A 14,712-nucleotide genomic window follows, 5' to 3' on the forward strand; every position below is an offset into this window, starting at 1 on the left:
GCGGTGACTCAGAGTTCAGACGCGTCCCATTGGCTGGATTAAACCCAAGCGAGCCGCTGATTGGCCGGTGCTGCCGGAGGGTTACAATTCAAACGCGGGCGGGCGGGCCCCCGGCCCTGCAGTTGCAGTGGTGCTCCTGGAGTTCCTGTCTCCCTCCCCGCGCCGCCCGGATGGCCTCCCAGAACCGCGACCCCGCCGCCGCCAGTGTTGCCGCCGCCCGCAAGGGAGCCGAGCCCAGCGGGGGTGCGGCCCGGGGCCCCGTGGGCAAGAGGTGAGGAGTGCGGGGTAGTAACGTTGGCCGGGCCCGGCACGCCCTGGGCCTTGGGGTCCAGAGCTCGGACTTCCGGGCCCCCACCTCCTCCTGGAGTGTGTAGATATGCGAGGACAGGAGGGCACGCCGGGAGCTCGGGCTGCCCTTGGAAGGCCCCCAAAGTAGGACTGAAGGGGGAGGCACACTGCCACGATCGTCCGCGGGTGAGCCAAGATGAAAGTGCCTGGGACCCTCGGTGGCTCGGCGAGGTAGGGGGGTAGTGGGGACGGAAGTGGGGAGAAACTGGGATCCCGCAAGAGAGAGAGACGTCAGAGAAGCCGAGGGGCTTAAGAACAAGGCAGAACCGTCCTGCCAGAGCCTGGAATTAGGAAGGGTGAGGACTCACTAGGACTCTCCGGTGGAAATGGGGTGAGTGCGCCCCAGCTGAGTCTGGCTGCAGGGTAGAGGAAGCCTCCATGACAGCTCCTCCAGAGACATTGGGGTGAGGGAGGAAGCACCGTGTGGAGCCCTGGCCCATCCAGACTCCCAGGTGACTCCCAACACTTATGTTGCAGGCTACAGCAGGAGCTGATGACCCTCATGGTGAGTGATTCCCTGCCCAGACCCCCAAGCCAATTGATCCACCCTCCACCTCCCACTCACTTATCAGCACAGTGGATAAAAAGTCCACTTTCCTCTCTTCCGGGAAGAATTTAATAGACCCCACCTACACCTCTTTCCAGCAGTGTCTACTCCAGATCCCACCCACCCATGCCCACCACCACCACCATGGAGTTCTCTCTAAAATACAGTTCCCTGAAGCCATGCAAGGCCTTCTCTCTATGCTAGCTGGCCCTACTTCCCTGCCCTGAGATTTACCCACACCCAACTCTCCCCTTACTATTCCCTTACTAGGGAATACGCCTGGCATACTTTAATTTCTCCTAGATGACCTTGTCTACTTCAACCCTGACTATTCAACTCAAATCCTTCAATGCCGATATTGCGTATCTCCCTGGTCTGTGAATGAATAGTCTTTAGGCTTTGTATGTAACCAGCACTAGCTAGCCTGTCAAACTGAATCCCAGCATCCAACAAGATTGGGGGTACCGAGCTGCCTTCTGTCTCTCTGCACCACTCTTCCCTCCTTAACACACCCAGTACTCCTCCCCCAAAGGGGCAGATTCAGCCCCAAGAATTGAATCACTTCCTCGAAAAATCCTATCAATTTGGTCTGGTTGCTTTATTTTGGATCAAAATTTGATGAGCTTAAGGGGAAGGATTTCACCCACTGCCCCCCAAAAGTGTACTGCCGCAGCCCAGCAGATGTTGTTTCTTCCCCAGATGTCTGGTGACAAAGGAATTTCTGCCTTCCCTGAATCAGACAACCTTTTCAAATGGGTGGGGACCATCCATGGAGCAGCTGGCACAGTAAGTGGAGGGTTGAGGTAGGTGAGTGTGACTTTGCTGGGTCTGGGGAGAGGTTTGAGGCAAAAACCAAATGCAGGTCAGCTTCAAGCCTGGCAGGACACTTCCGTGTTATGTTCTTGTGCTCTGAGCCTGGGGCCTTTGTCTCTCCCTCTGTCGAGTAAGAAGTTGGGTTTGAAGCAGGGCTTTCCATCTTAGATCCCTACAGGGAGCCAGAGAGAAAGAAGAATGAAGGGTACGTAAGGACTTTGGCCAGTGGAAGGGCGCAGGTCTCAAGATGGCAGCTTCCCACTGCTGCACACCTGGTTTAAGATGAGTCAGAAATCCAGGGGTACCTGGCTGGCTCCGTCAGTGAATGTGCAAGTCTTGATCTCGGGGTTGTACGTTCAAGCCCGATGTTGGGTGTAGAGATTACTTAAAAATGGAATCTTTTAAAGAACAAATTCAGGTGTATGTCTTAAATACCCTAATTTTTACATGTCAGCGGCTAATGTGGCTGACAGAAGCACAGCTGTGGTAGTCGTCAGAATGCCAGTTTATACCGAAGGATCACTGATGTCCCTACCAGATAGGAGAGAAAGTACCAGAGCCAGTGTAAGTCCTTTGTCCTTTGTCAAGTCCCAGACAAACTCAAAGGTCCTTGCAAGCTCCTTACTGGGGCTTGGATTGGGGTATGAGGCTCAGGGTGGGAGGCTTACTCCCCACCTCTGTTTCTCCAATGCCAGGTATATGAAGACCTGAGGTATAAGCTCTCCCTGGAGTTCCCCAGTGGCTACCCTTACAATGCTCCCACAGTGAAGTTCCTCACACCCTGCTACCACCCCAACGTGGACACCCAGGGTAACATCTGCCTGGATATCCTGAAGGACAAGTGGTCTGCCCTGTATGACGTCAGGACCATCCTGCTGTCCATCCAGAGCCTGCTAGGAGGTAAATTCTGAGACCAGCCCCTCCCCTGAGCCTGGGAACCTGTCGGGACTCCCCCTCCCCCACCCCAGCCAGCGTCTTCTCCTTCTAACTGACCGTTCTCTCTTTCTGTCCATCCACAGAACCAAACATTGATAGTCCTTTGAACACACATGCGGCCGAGCTCTGGAAAAACCCCACAGGTGGGTCCTTCCTCCTTCTCGGGCACCAGGTGATCCCTCTCCAACCTTCAAAAGCTCCCACAAACAGAAGGATCCCGGTGACTTGGGATCGTGTTTTGAGGACTGGGTTGGGGTGGGTGTCAACCTAGATAACCCAGTTCTGCCTCTGCCTCGGCGTTTCTGATTTGCCTGGGTGCCGTAAAATCAGAAAGCTAACTTTCTGCATGAATGTAGGTTGAGGGGCTATTTAAGTAGAAAGCAAACTTTGTGGAAGTGACTTTGCTCCACCGTAACGCTTGCCCCCACCCCGCCCTGAGACCTGCCTGTTCTCTTCCAGCCTTTAAGAAGTATGTGCAAGAGACCTACTCAAAGCAGCTCTCCAGCCAAGATCCCTGACTGTCCAGCCTCTCTCCTCGTGTTGTCTTTTTATTTTCTCCTTAGATGGTCTGTCCTTTTCTTCATTTCTGTCTAGGACTCTATCTTAAGCTGTGGTGTCATTTTTGTTTTGTTTCTGTATTTTAAATTAAGTCTCTGGTTGAGCCCTTGTGATATATTAAATAAATACATTGGATTTTTTTTTTTACGAGTTGCCTCGTCGTTACCCCAGGGTTGGGGGGGCTCGGGGTCAGTGGAGCAGGATCCGGGCTCTTGCCCTGCTTCTCTCCCCCAGGCCTGGAGGCAGCTGACAGGCCGAGCGGCTGAGCAAGGGGGTGATGAGGATTCCTTCCCTTGTGACCTTAGTCATTTTATGACTGCGTCTGTTTCCTCTTCTATAAGACGGTGTTACAAAATGCCTTTCTATCGAGCTGTGACTTGCACCAGGAATGGCCGCGGATGTTGAGCTGGCCGAGCGGAGTTACAGATGAGGCTGCACCAGCCCTTAGAGCCAAACAGCCGTAGCTGTAGGGAGAGTTACAGACGCGCACACGGGCGCACAGCAGGGGCTGGGAGGCGAGGACCGGCCACCTGCTCTGTGACGGGCTGTTCTGGTCCTGCGACGGAGAAAGAAGGTGCTCAGGTCACCCGACAGCAGGCCCGGGGTCTGGAAAACAGCCAGAGAACACCTCTTCCCTGCCAGAGACCCCAGGACAGCTCGACTCACCCCTTACCCCAGGCACCCCCGGGAATGGTTCCACACTCCCAGGGAGGACATCACCTGCTCCTCTCCACCGTGATTCCTCCGGCGGCTGCACCCACTGGCCTAGGCCCCCAGGCCTGAGGCCCTCTTGACAGTGGCCTGCCACAGGCCCCAGCCTTCGGGCCCCTGAGAGGAAACTCCTGTGCTGACCAGTTGGGGCGCCTGCAGGGGCAGGCAGGGGGGAGAGCAGGCTAGGGTGATGGCCCTGGTCCAGGTCCCACAGGATCTCCTAGGTGGACTGACACAGCAGCCAGGTGCCCTCCAACACGACCGGGGCTTGGCCTAACCCAGCCTAGCCGGCTCTGCCAGCAGCTGGTTGTGCAGCCCCGGGGGCGGGGGGGGGGGGACGGACAGTAGTGGAGGGCATCAGGAAGGTCCTCGCCTCCCTCTTGCTCCTGCCAGCCCAGGCTCCTTTCCTGCCCTGTGACCCCACTGAGCAGCCGCAGTGGCAGGCAGGTGAGAAGTGGCCTAGGCAGGTCTGGGATGGGATTTGGATGTCCTCAGCCCGGGGCCTCCTCTCACACGGTGCTGTTACTCTCCCCGGGGGGGGCTTGGAGCAGTGTTGCCCCATCCAAGGTGCGGATAAATCCGCCAGGGCTCTACCTCAAATGCAAACTTGGATTCTGTCAGTCTGGGCAGGGTCTGAGGGCCTGCATTTCTCTGGAAGTCAACGGCGTGGAGTGGTGCTCTCAAGCTGTGGTCCTCCTACCTTTCACCTAGAGCTTGTTAGAAACACAGTCTTGGTCCCAACAAGCTCTCCAGGATTCTGATGCTCTCTCAACGTTGGAAACCCCTGGCCAGAGGATGTCTAAGAGGGAGCTCAGAACCTGGCACTAGTGGTTCTTACTAGATGCTGGCCAAGGTCGGCAGATCTTTTTGCCTGCCTTAGGACGCCTCTCTGCAAGGTCCTTGATCAAAGTGTTTGCCACCCCCTCCAGGATGGCCACATGGCCTGCCTCTTGTCAGTCCCAGGGACTGACTGTAGTCAGAATCAGAGTGTTCCCTGCAATTAATTCCTGGGAGAAAGTAAAATTATTTTACTAATAGGGTTGCTAAAAGAGGAGGGAGTCTGGGCAGCTGGTGCAGACAGCTGCAGACAAGGAAGCCAAGCAGAGATTAGGAGATGGAGGTGACATTGAGACTCTGGCCTCCAGCCGGGACGCCTTAGCATCCCAGTTTCATGAGCCAGTAAGTCCCTTTTAATGTAAGGCTGTTTGCTTTAGGGTTCGGCACTTGCAACAAAAAGGCATGTCAAATTGAAAGGCATGTCAGCAGGATAGAGTACGCCATACAGGTGGTAGGGAGCTCAGACCTAGCTGTCCCCACACCACCCCCATGCTACTTGTATACACTCAGACTTCACCTCTCTGTAAAACGGCAATATTAGTAGCTACCTCGTAGGCTAGGTGGGCCTTGGAATAGTGGCTGGCATGTCGAGTAATAAATGTCAGCTGCTAGACTCACATGTTACAAAAGCTCAGAGGTGGGGTACCTAACAAAAACCAGGAGGGTCGAGGAGGGCTTTCTGGAGAAGGAGATGGGGTATGAAGTTCGGGGGCATGGGATACCAGCAGAGCAGCAGGGAAGTCAGGTCACACAGGGCTCAGAAAGCCTTTCAATTAAAGCCCTTTAATTAAAATGCAGGGGCTTTGCCTAAAGGCAGCTAATGAAGCCTTGAGTAGGGCGATGATGTGATCAGATTTAGGTTCAGAAAGCTGCCGCCTGGGGAGTGAGTGGCAAGGTTAACTACTGTTCTCAGCAACCTGGTGAGCAATGGGGGCGGCCTGAGTCACAACACCGAGTGGGCTCAGAGAGGGGGGATAAGGGCAAGGGGATAGAAAGAAAGTAGCAGAGCAGAGCAAATTACAGGTGGCAAGGGGGCTCTAGAACTGACTTGGGCCCATTCCTTGGGGTGCTGTCTCTGAGATAGAAAGCACTGGAGAACAAGACAGGTGAGGGGGATTCATCAGTGCAGGGCAAGACCCTTCTGAAGTACTCAGGACACGTAGGTAGAACTGTCAACAGGTGGATGGGGCCACGGTTAAGAGCCTTGCTCTTGTTTCACCAAATGTCCACGTGCCTGGCTACATCCCCTCACTCTGCCTCACTTCCTCCACTGTAAAATGGGGAGAACAGCATCCGACTGCCTAGGATCATGTGGACGAATGAGACCTGCCTGCAAGGCACAGGGCCCAGCACACAGTACGCAGTCCTAGTGATGAGGTCTGATCCCGGCTGCAGATATAAACTGGGGAACATGAATGGGTCAGAAAGGGGAGGTAAGAACACAAAGGAGGTGGAAAGGGAGGACTGTGGCAATGAGTAACAGTACAGGTCAGTGTTTCAAGGTGATAGTAGTGATATTAACAATAGCATTTGTTAAGTGCTCAGTACGTGCCAGACTCTGTTCTAAGCACTCTGCCCTACACATGCTAACTTGTTCTCACAACTCTGCAAGGTAGGTACTGTCATTATCCCCATTCTGCAGCATAGGAAACTGAAGCACAGAGTGGTTTGTCATCGGCAATGAGGATTCAAACTCTAAAAGCAAAATCCCCATGGCACTGTGTTAGCCCGGACCTGCTGCCTGCTATAACTGAGTCGTGTGCAAAGAGCTATGGAAGCCAGAGCTCACTCAGCAGGTGGGAGCAGGGAGCAAAGGAGAAGAGGATATCTGAGCTGGGTCTTGGTGTCTTTGAGATGGTATCTGAGCAGGGCTGAAAAATTTGCCAGGCTTGTTGGAGGAGGAAGGGCATTCCAAGGAGGGAGAACAGCATGAGCAAAAGCCCAAAGGCTTGAAAGTGCACCCCCACTGTCCAGAGCAGGCGTGACAAATTGCCCAGTGTGGCTGGAACCTGAGAGGGGAAGGAGGGGAAAGGAATTTGGATGTGATTCTAGAAGCAAAGGGGAGCCTTGAAGGTCTTTCAACAGGGGAGCAGCCAGGTCGGATTTCTTGAAGCTAGATCATGGTAATGGACCCTCTGTTGAGGGCGCTGGCCAGAGCTGGAGGCAGGGATCCAGGGTGGAGAGGATGATGTCAGAACCTCCTTCCTGGCTGTGTGCCCCCACCCTCCTCTCCCATCTCCAGTGCTGAGCACCTAGAAACTCTCAGAAGAGACGAAGCAGAAAAAGTCAAGCGGGAATGAATGCTGCCTGGAACGGACAGATGCGATGCTCACTTTCCCATCCCCAGCCCGGTAGCCTGCACCCCAGACCCAAAGGCTCCAGAAAGGAAGGACGGTGGGGAAGGAAAGGGGCCTCACCTCGGCCTCCCGCAGGTTCCAGCCTCCTGCTGCGCCCTCACCCTACCCGCCATCCCGGGCACCCTCACCCTGACAGCTCCAAGCCCCCCGGCCCCCCTCCTCCAGCGCCAGGCGCCATCGCAGCTCCGTCGGCTGAGCTGTCCACGTCCAGCTCCCGCTGCCGGGAGCCTGCCCAGCTCGTCCGCGCGGCCCTGGGCTCCCGTGCCTCGAGTGCCCCCTCCTCGGAGCCCCGAGGGTGCTCGGGTGGCAACCTGGACGGCCACCCTGACACCCACTCCCCCCTCCTCTCACTCAGGCTACGCGCTTTGCAGGGTCTGCTTTTATTCCCTCTGGACACGGAGCCAGCGGGGGCCGCGCCTCCCTCCCGGGGCGGAGCATGGGACCGGGCGGGGGTGGAACCGCCCTCGCCCGAGGGACGCGCGGTCTGGGAGGAGACGACGGCGCCTTCTTACTGCACGCCTTCCATCATCTTCAAGAACTCTGCGGGGACGGAGAGGGGAAGCGTAAATGGCACGAAAGCGCCGACAGCTCCCCACCCGGCCCACAAAGCCAAGGACAGCCGCGTGGGGGGCACGCCCCGGACGTTCCCGCGCGGCTCCCCGCCCCCGCCGCGCTCCCGCCGCCCTCACCGTCGAAGTCAATGCGGCCGTCGTTGTTCTTGTCACCGTCCTTCATGAGGGATTCGAGCTCCTCGTCTGTCACGTGCTCCCCAGAGGCCCTGAAGATCTCAGCCAGCTCCTCCGCATCGATGTAGCCGTCTGCGTTCCTTCGGGGCGAAGGGACAGGGTAGGACTCAGGGCAGGCGAGGCACCCCCCCACCCCGCCCCTACACCGCCACGCGGAGAACCTAAGCGCCCTGACGCCGGAGTCGCGCAGCTCCGCGCCTTCTCGGCTCCCAGGCCCCCAGCGCACCTGTCAAAGATGCGGAAACACTCGGCCAGCTCCTCCTCGCTCTTCCCCTTCGCATCCTCTTTCATCTGGCGCACCATCATGACCAAGAACTCCTCGAAGTCGATGGTGCCGCTGCCTGAGGGAGCAGGTGGTTGAGTGAGCCTCAGCCCTGCGCGCCCACCTCTCGCGCCACCATCGCAGCCCCAACTCGGAGGACCCCCTGCTCACCGTCCTCGTCCACCTCCTCGATGATGGCGTCCAGCTCCTCTTTGGTGGGTGTCTGGCCCAGCATCCTCATCACCGTGCCCAACTCCTTGACGCTGATGTCCCCGCCACCATCAGCGTCAAACATGTCGAAGGCGGCCTTGAACTCTGAAAGAGGCGGAGGACTGAGGGGGGCCCGGCCGGACTATCAGCCTCACTCCTTCTCTCCCACCCGGCCCAGACCCCAAACAGGACCCAGCACACCTCCACCGGGCAGCCAGCCCTCCCACGTGCACTCCTGCACTCACCAGCGATCATCTCCTCGCTGAGGTAGGACCGGGCCTCCGCCTGCTGGTCCGTCTGCAGAAGACACACAGTCAGAGAGCAGAAGGGGCGGCCCCAGAGCTCATTCTTGCCTTAACCCCATTCTCTTCAACCCCCTTCTGTCCGTGCCCTTTGGTCTTCCAGAAAAACGATTCCAAACTAGCAACACCTTCTGCATGCTCCCACAGCACCTGACCCCAGTTTTGAAGAACCGGGGAGGAAACACAGATGATGCCCAAGGTCTTCAAACTTGCTCATCAGATGTCAAGTCAGGAATCCCCCCACTAACCTTAGGCAAGTCACTTATTCTACCCTCTCTCTTCTCAGCAGCTTTTCAGGACGAGATGACATCACATCAGGGATGTGAAAGGATTTTGTGCAGTGCCAGCACTATTCCAGCATCATTTTCCAGGTTTTCCTAGCTCCCAGCAGAGCCTGGCTCTATAATAGGTGCTCGATAAATGTTTGTTCTCAAATAAATCATAACGCAAGGCAAAGTCATTGAGCCCCAGCCAGGTGTCAGGACAGACACGGGGCACTAAGACCAAGACTCAGACGCCTCATCCCTCCCCTCCCAAGAACTTGTGGAGACGGAGAGTATAAGCTTCCTTCTTATCATTCAACCATTGGAGTAAATACTGCTCTTGCTGGGCGGAATATGATGGGGGCCTTGTGGAGGCGAAAATAAGATTTTGGGGGAGGGGGTCCAGCCACGTCCAAGGCAAGCCGTCTGGCTATGGGGCTTTGGAGTGAGGCTGCTGGGGAGGAGGCGCTGAGGTGGCCAAGGCGTTCTTTGACCGGCTGGCCGCAGCCCTCCTCCTTGCCCTCCCCTCCTCCCTCCTCCTTGCCCTCCCCTCCCCCCTCCTCCTCACCCATGCAGGAGGGCAGGCTATTTTTAGCCTCATGTGGGCAACAGCAGCTGTCCTCTGAGGTCTAGTTACCCCTTGAAGTGAAGTGGGGAGGGGGACCTCAGGGGAAATGACAGCCCCAAATTAGGACCCCTCTCTGGGAGGCTGGGGTCTCTCTAACCTTGGTCTATCATCTTCTGCCCCTTCTCCTCACCCTCAGAGCTCTTGGGATCCTGCACCTTAGCTGGCTTGAGACCCTGCAGGCCCCCCTTCTTCCAGAGGAGTCTTCAGGAGAGTTTGGCAAGGCTTCTAGCCCCCCTCCCTGCCACTGAGTTGCTAGGTGACTCGATCTGGCCCTCAGGGGCCCCCACCACCACCATGAGGGAGACAAGCTAGGACACCCTCACGACTCGTGACCAACACTGCTCAAGCCTCAGGTCTGCAGGGAGTCGGCAACCCCCAGAACACCCCAGCCATCCCCCTTCCTAGAGAAGTCCAAGGCCTTCTTCCCAGGCTTCCTCCTAGACATCCGGGCTCCAGGAGCCTTCATGTTCCATCTTCAAACGTCCAGCTGCTGAACCACAGAGCACCCGGATCTGGCCTGGAAGAGGTCGCAAGTGCTCCAGCAGGCAAAGGGATGAAGTCCCTTCTTGTCCTTACCATGGTTGCTAGTCCCAGGCCCTCCTCTGCTGCAGATCACCTCCTCAGCACTCCACCACCAAAAGATGCCCTGGCCTGCTCCAGCCCCTTGGATTTGTAGGGACACCCTCTCCTCCCACCTCCCTGCTCCCCAGGACTAGTTGCCCTGGCCAATCAGATCCTGGGGTCGGCGAGCGCCTCCCCCCCTCCCCTGCCCCATCCCAGAGTCCTAGCCCATTACCTAATTTAGCCAAGGGCCCTTGCAGAGAAATTTAAGCCTCTGAGCAGGTGGCAGGCCTTGATGTCCTAGATTCTTGGGAGGAGAACGCCCGGCTCAACTGCCTCAGGGAGCTCCTGCTCAAGAAACACGCTGGCTCCAAGATGGGCGAGGGCAACGGATATCGAGAGGAGTGAAGCAGTGTGGCAGACGGGGAAGAGCACAAGACTCGAAGCCTGGAACCCAAGGTCCAGATCCTGTCTCTGCAAGCTGTGCACTCTTAGGCAGGCAATATGTCACCCTGAGCTTCAGTTTCCTTCTCTGCGAGGTGGAGATGGTGACAGTCATGCCCTCCCTCACAGACAGACCATGGGAAATGGGGCACCAGCTATAAGTCACCTAGCTTGTGCCCACTCCATAGGGTTGGTGCTTGGCAAGTGGAACGTCCTGGCTTCGAACTGTGATAGAGGACGGGAGTGGAGGAGGGGGAAGTGACAGCCACAGTCATTGAACCTCTAGGACATGACGAGCCACACTCTATGCAAAGCATTTTCTTTTTTTTTTTTTTTTAAGATTTTATTTATTTATTTGACAGAGAGAGAGACAGCCAGCGAGAGAGGGAACACAGGCAGGGGTAGTGGGAGAGGAAGAAGCAGGCTCCCAGCGGAGGAGCCTGATGTGGGACTCTATCCCAGAACGCCGGGATCACGCCCGGAGCCAGAGGCAGACGCTTAACGACTGCGCCACCCAGGCGCCCCATATGCAAAGCATTTTCACCACGTGATCTCACCTAGATAGCCCCATCCCATGAGGGAGAAGCTATTATTCCCTTTTTACTAGGGAGCTTTGTAAATCATAAAGGTCTCTAGTCATGTCAGTGATTCTTATTAACCCTGAAGGGAAGTTGGGACAGCCCTTGAGGGGACCTGTCCAAATGAGAAATCTAGGGAGGGGTCCAGGAGATGGGTATGCAGTTGGAGAAGAAATAAATGTTGAAAGCAGATCTTTCTGTCAGGTTTACCTTGTCCAGGGAAAGGGTGTTTGAGATTCTTTTTTTTTTTTTTTTTTTTTTTTTTTTTTGAGGGAGAGGGGGATAGGAACAGGTTCTCTGGGTGAGTAAGGCAGCAGCCGGCCCCTTCCCAGAGCTCGGTGAAGAAGCCCGGAGCAGGGGCACCTGGGTGGCTCAGTCATTAAGCGCCTGCCTTCGGCTCAGGTCATGACCCCAGCGGTCTGGGATCAAGCCCCACATCGGGCTCCCAGCTCAGCAGGAAGCCTGCTTCTCCCTCTCCCTCTGCCCCTGCTTCTGTTCCCTCTCTTGCTGTCTCTCCCTCTGTCAAATAAGCAAATAAAATCTTAAAAGAAGAAGAAGAAGGAGAAGGAGGAGAAGAGGAAGAAGAAGAAGGAGGAGGAGAGGAAGAAGTCTGGAGCAGCTCAGCTGGCTTTCTGGAGAGTGAAGGGATGGGTAGAGCGAGTCCAGGCCGAAGGGAGCCCATCCCTCAAATCGACAGGGTCCAGGCTGGGTGTTGGAGAGGTAGGCATGCTGTGGACCGCGGCTAAGTCAACAGAAAGAGCTCGAAGACAACTGAGTGCAGAGCCTGGAGCCAGTGAAAGGAGGCTGGATTCCAAGGAAGGCAGACGGACAGTGGCAGCTGGGCCGCCATCTTCCTCTATTTATAGACATTCCCAAGAAAAGCTCAGTGGAGCTAGGCCAGGCTACACGTAAGGCCTCCCCCGGCCAGGCAGAGGGCCAAGGGGCAGCAACACCAGGGGAGTCCAATTTGGACGTGAGCCCTGGAGCCACTAATGATTCCTTTGAAGCAGAGAGTTTGGAACCCTCAACAATCATTTGTTCATTAATTTGCTCTTTCACTTATTCAGGAAAATAGATAAGGTCCAAATTTATCTATTGCCTTGAACCCCTCCAATCAGTCCCCTTCCTTCCCTATCCCACATGCCGCTCTGCTCTGGTCAGACTAGGATACAGCTCCGAACAACACCCTGGGTGGCCTCCAGGTCTTTGCACGTGCTGTGTTTTCTGCCGGGAACTCCCGTCTTCTCTCTCTTCACCTGCCTACTTCCCTGTCATCTTTCTCAGCTTTGACATCACTTCCTTGTGGCTCCTGGCTGGTTCAGATGGTAGAGCATGCAACTCTTGATCTTGGGGTCATGGGTGTCTATATATTTATAAGAGTGTGTATACATATATTTAAATATATATTATATATTATATAAACATGTTTATATAAATATTTCATATATATGAAGTGTATATATATTTAAATACATTTATATAAATATTTCATATATGTGTGTATATTTATATAAATATATATATAAACTTATATATATATATTTGAAGGGGCACCTGGCTGGCTCAGTCAGTGGAGCATGTGACTCTCGATCTCCCGGTCGTAAAGTCAAGCCCCACATTGGGTGTAGAGATTACTTGAAAAAAAAAAATACAAATCAAAAATAACAACACTTCCTTTGGGATCCCTCCTCCCCTACCCAGGCCAAGGGAGTCCAAGGCAGTCTTCAGAAGTTTCTTCAATCCTAGCCGTGAGCGTGCCACGTGACATGACCCGCTCTGAGTTCTACGGACCAAAGACTGTTATCCGTGCATCACTGCATCCCCCAGCACCCAGTACTTAGCAGGTGCTCAGTAAATACCGTGTTCTTTATACGAAGAACTAAACGGAGTGGCATCTGGTTATAGGGAGGAAATTCCTAACCGTCAAGTTTGCATAATCACGGGAATGGGAAGCCTCCGGAGATAATGAGCTTCCGCTTACTGAATGTATGCAACCAGGAATTTAATGGCCATTCTCAGGGCGGCTGTAGGGAGACATTATACAGAATCCAAGAATAATGTAGAGTACAAGACTTCAGGAGGTCTAGTTCTGGTCCTATCTGCATGACCCAAGGTAGGTCCCTTCCCCTCACTGAGCTTCAGACTTCCCATCTGTTAAACAGACGTACCAGACCAGATTTCTGACAACCCATGGTTTTATGAACACCTGCTTTGTACCCAGATTTGTGAGACATATGCCAAAATACAAGTTAATGTTCTTGTTTGGTGTTCAGTGAATGAGTGCTGAATGAATTAAGAAATGACGTGTGTCTTTTTGCCCCCACACCCTACTGCTAAGCTGAATGAAGAGTAGCTGGAGCCTTGAGATTACATGGACTTGGCCATAAATCTCCTTGCCTATTTTCTAGTTCTGGATTTTGGCAAAGTCAATTTTCCTCTTCATCCTGAAAATGGACATTATCCAATAACAGCCTCCCCCCAAGATGTGAGTGTGAGCTGTGTCCCCATGTAAAATGCCTGGAACAGGATGGAGGGCACAGCAGAACCCCTGCACGTAGTGGAGCAGGGAGTGTGTTTCCCAATCAAAGCTACTTCCCCCCACCTCTCTCGCGCTCCATTCAGAAAGGGTAGGAAGGATTGTCAGAGAGATTTTATTTGTTGGACTGTAATATCTGCCTTGCTAGGGACTGATAGCAAGGCCTTTTGACAGGAAGTGACAATAAATTCTTCCTGACCCACTGCTGCCCTCCTGGTAGGTAAAAGATAACACACAGGCAGCCCTTCAGAGAAGCTGCTGAGATTACCAGGCCTTCTGTGTGGGAAAAGAACAGAATGAGGAACTCAGGAGAGGTAGGCTGCAAGGCCCCACACTCAGAAACCTCTAGCACGCTGTGTGACTCAGGGCAAATAACTCTGCCTTTCTGGATCTCACTTCCCCGTTTGCTACTTCCTATGTGTGAGGATCCAACGAGATGGGAAGAACCTGTGAACACTGAAGAAACAATAATCACTATGTAACAGATCTGGCCAGGCCCTGGATCAGGGTCCTTTACAAGGACTGCAAAATTAGTAGTTTTGGGGCGCCTGGGTAGCGCAGTCGTTAAGCGTCTGCCTTCGGCTCAGGGCGTGATCCCACATCGGGCTCCTCTGCTGGGAGCCTGCTTCTTCCTCTCCCACTCCCCTGCTGTGTTCCCTCTCTCGCTGGCTGTCTCTCTGTCACAAAAATAAATAAAATCTTAAAAAAAAAATTAGTAGTTTTAATTGTCCCTGTTTTACATAGGAGAAAACCTAGCCTCGAAGTCAGATTCCAACTCAGATAATGTGTCTTCACGTGGCCTCGATTTTTTCACCGGAGAGATGGGCTTCCCACTGTGGCATGACTTCGGAAAGTTAAGAGTGCTGCATGGAAACTGTGGGACAGATTGGGGGCAGCCAGGACAGACCGGCTCTTCGGGACGGGTGGGAGTATTCACGGAGGGTGTGAGCCCCTGCGCATTGGGTACGATTCCCCAGGAGGCTGGGGTTCGCCCCTGCCTACCCAGGATTCCCAAGTCCCTCCCGGAGCGAAGGGCCCGGGATTCCCGGGAGGCTCCGGGGAGCGGGCGGGGCCG

At 54.6% G+C, this 14,712-nt stretch overlaps 2 protein-coding genes across 6 annotated transcripts; one reads left to right on the plus strand and one right to left on the minus strand.

Annotated features, from left to right (window-relative positions):
• Positions 1–100: 100 nt before the first annotated feature.
• Positions 101–3,349, plus strand: UBE2C (ubiquitin conjugating enzyme E2 C). 4 transcript variants are annotated; one of them, XM_040637844.1, is made up of 7 exons: positions 101–271; positions 826–853; positions 1,595–1,698; positions 2,116–2,126; positions 2,278–2,403; positions 2,728–2,787; positions 3,104–3,349. In XM_040637844.1, the coding sequence occupies exons 1-7, from the start codon at positions 171–173 to the stop codon at positions 3,160–3,162; spliced, it is 489 nt and encodes a 162-aa protein (XP_040493778.1). In that variant the 5' UTR covers positions 101–170; the 3' UTR covers positions 3,163–3,349. The 4 variants fall into 4 exon arrangements, with proteins under 4 accessions (XP_040493778.1, XP_040493777.1, XP_008696276.1 ...); XM_040637843.1 differs by lacking the exons at positions 2,116–2,126; positions 2,278–2,403 and adding an exon at positions 2,404–2,608 and having other exon boundaries at positions 103–271; positions 1,595–1,681; XM_008698054.2 differs by lacking the exons at positions 101–271; positions 2,116–2,126; positions 2,278–2,403 and adding exons at positions 343–474; positions 2,404–2,608 and having other exon boundaries at positions 1,595–1,681.
• Positions 3,350–7,471: 4,122 nt separating this feature from the next.
• Positions 7,472–9,378, minus strand: TNNC2 (troponin C2, fast skeletal type). 2 transcript variants are annotated; one of them, XM_040637845.1, is made up of 5 exons: positions 8,571–9,378; positions 8,287–8,430; positions 8,080–8,194; positions 7,797–7,933; positions 7,472–7,647 (listed from the first exon to the last, which is right to left on the minus strand). In XM_040637845.1, the coding sequence occupies exons 1-5, from the start codon at positions 8,578–8,580 to the stop codon at positions 7,616–7,618; spliced, it is 438 nt and encodes a 145-aa protein (XP_040493779.1). In that variant the 5' UTR covers positions 8,581–9,378; the 3' UTR covers positions 7,472–7,615. The 2 variants fall into 2 exon arrangements, with proteins under 2 accessions (XP_040493779.1, XP_040493780.1); XM_040637846.1 differs by having other exon boundaries at positions 8,287–8,447.
• Positions 9,379–14,712: the final 5,334 nt, after the last annotated feature.

The sequence above is a fragment of the Ursus maritimus genome, unplaced genomic scaffold (assembly GCF_017311325.1).
Source record: "Ursus maritimus isolate PB19 unplaced genomic scaffold, ASM1731132v1 scaffold_22, whole genome shotgun sequence".
NCBI classification, from domain to species: domain Eukaryota; kingdom Metazoa; phylum Chordata; class Mammalia; order Carnivora; family Ursidae; genus Ursus; species Ursus maritimus.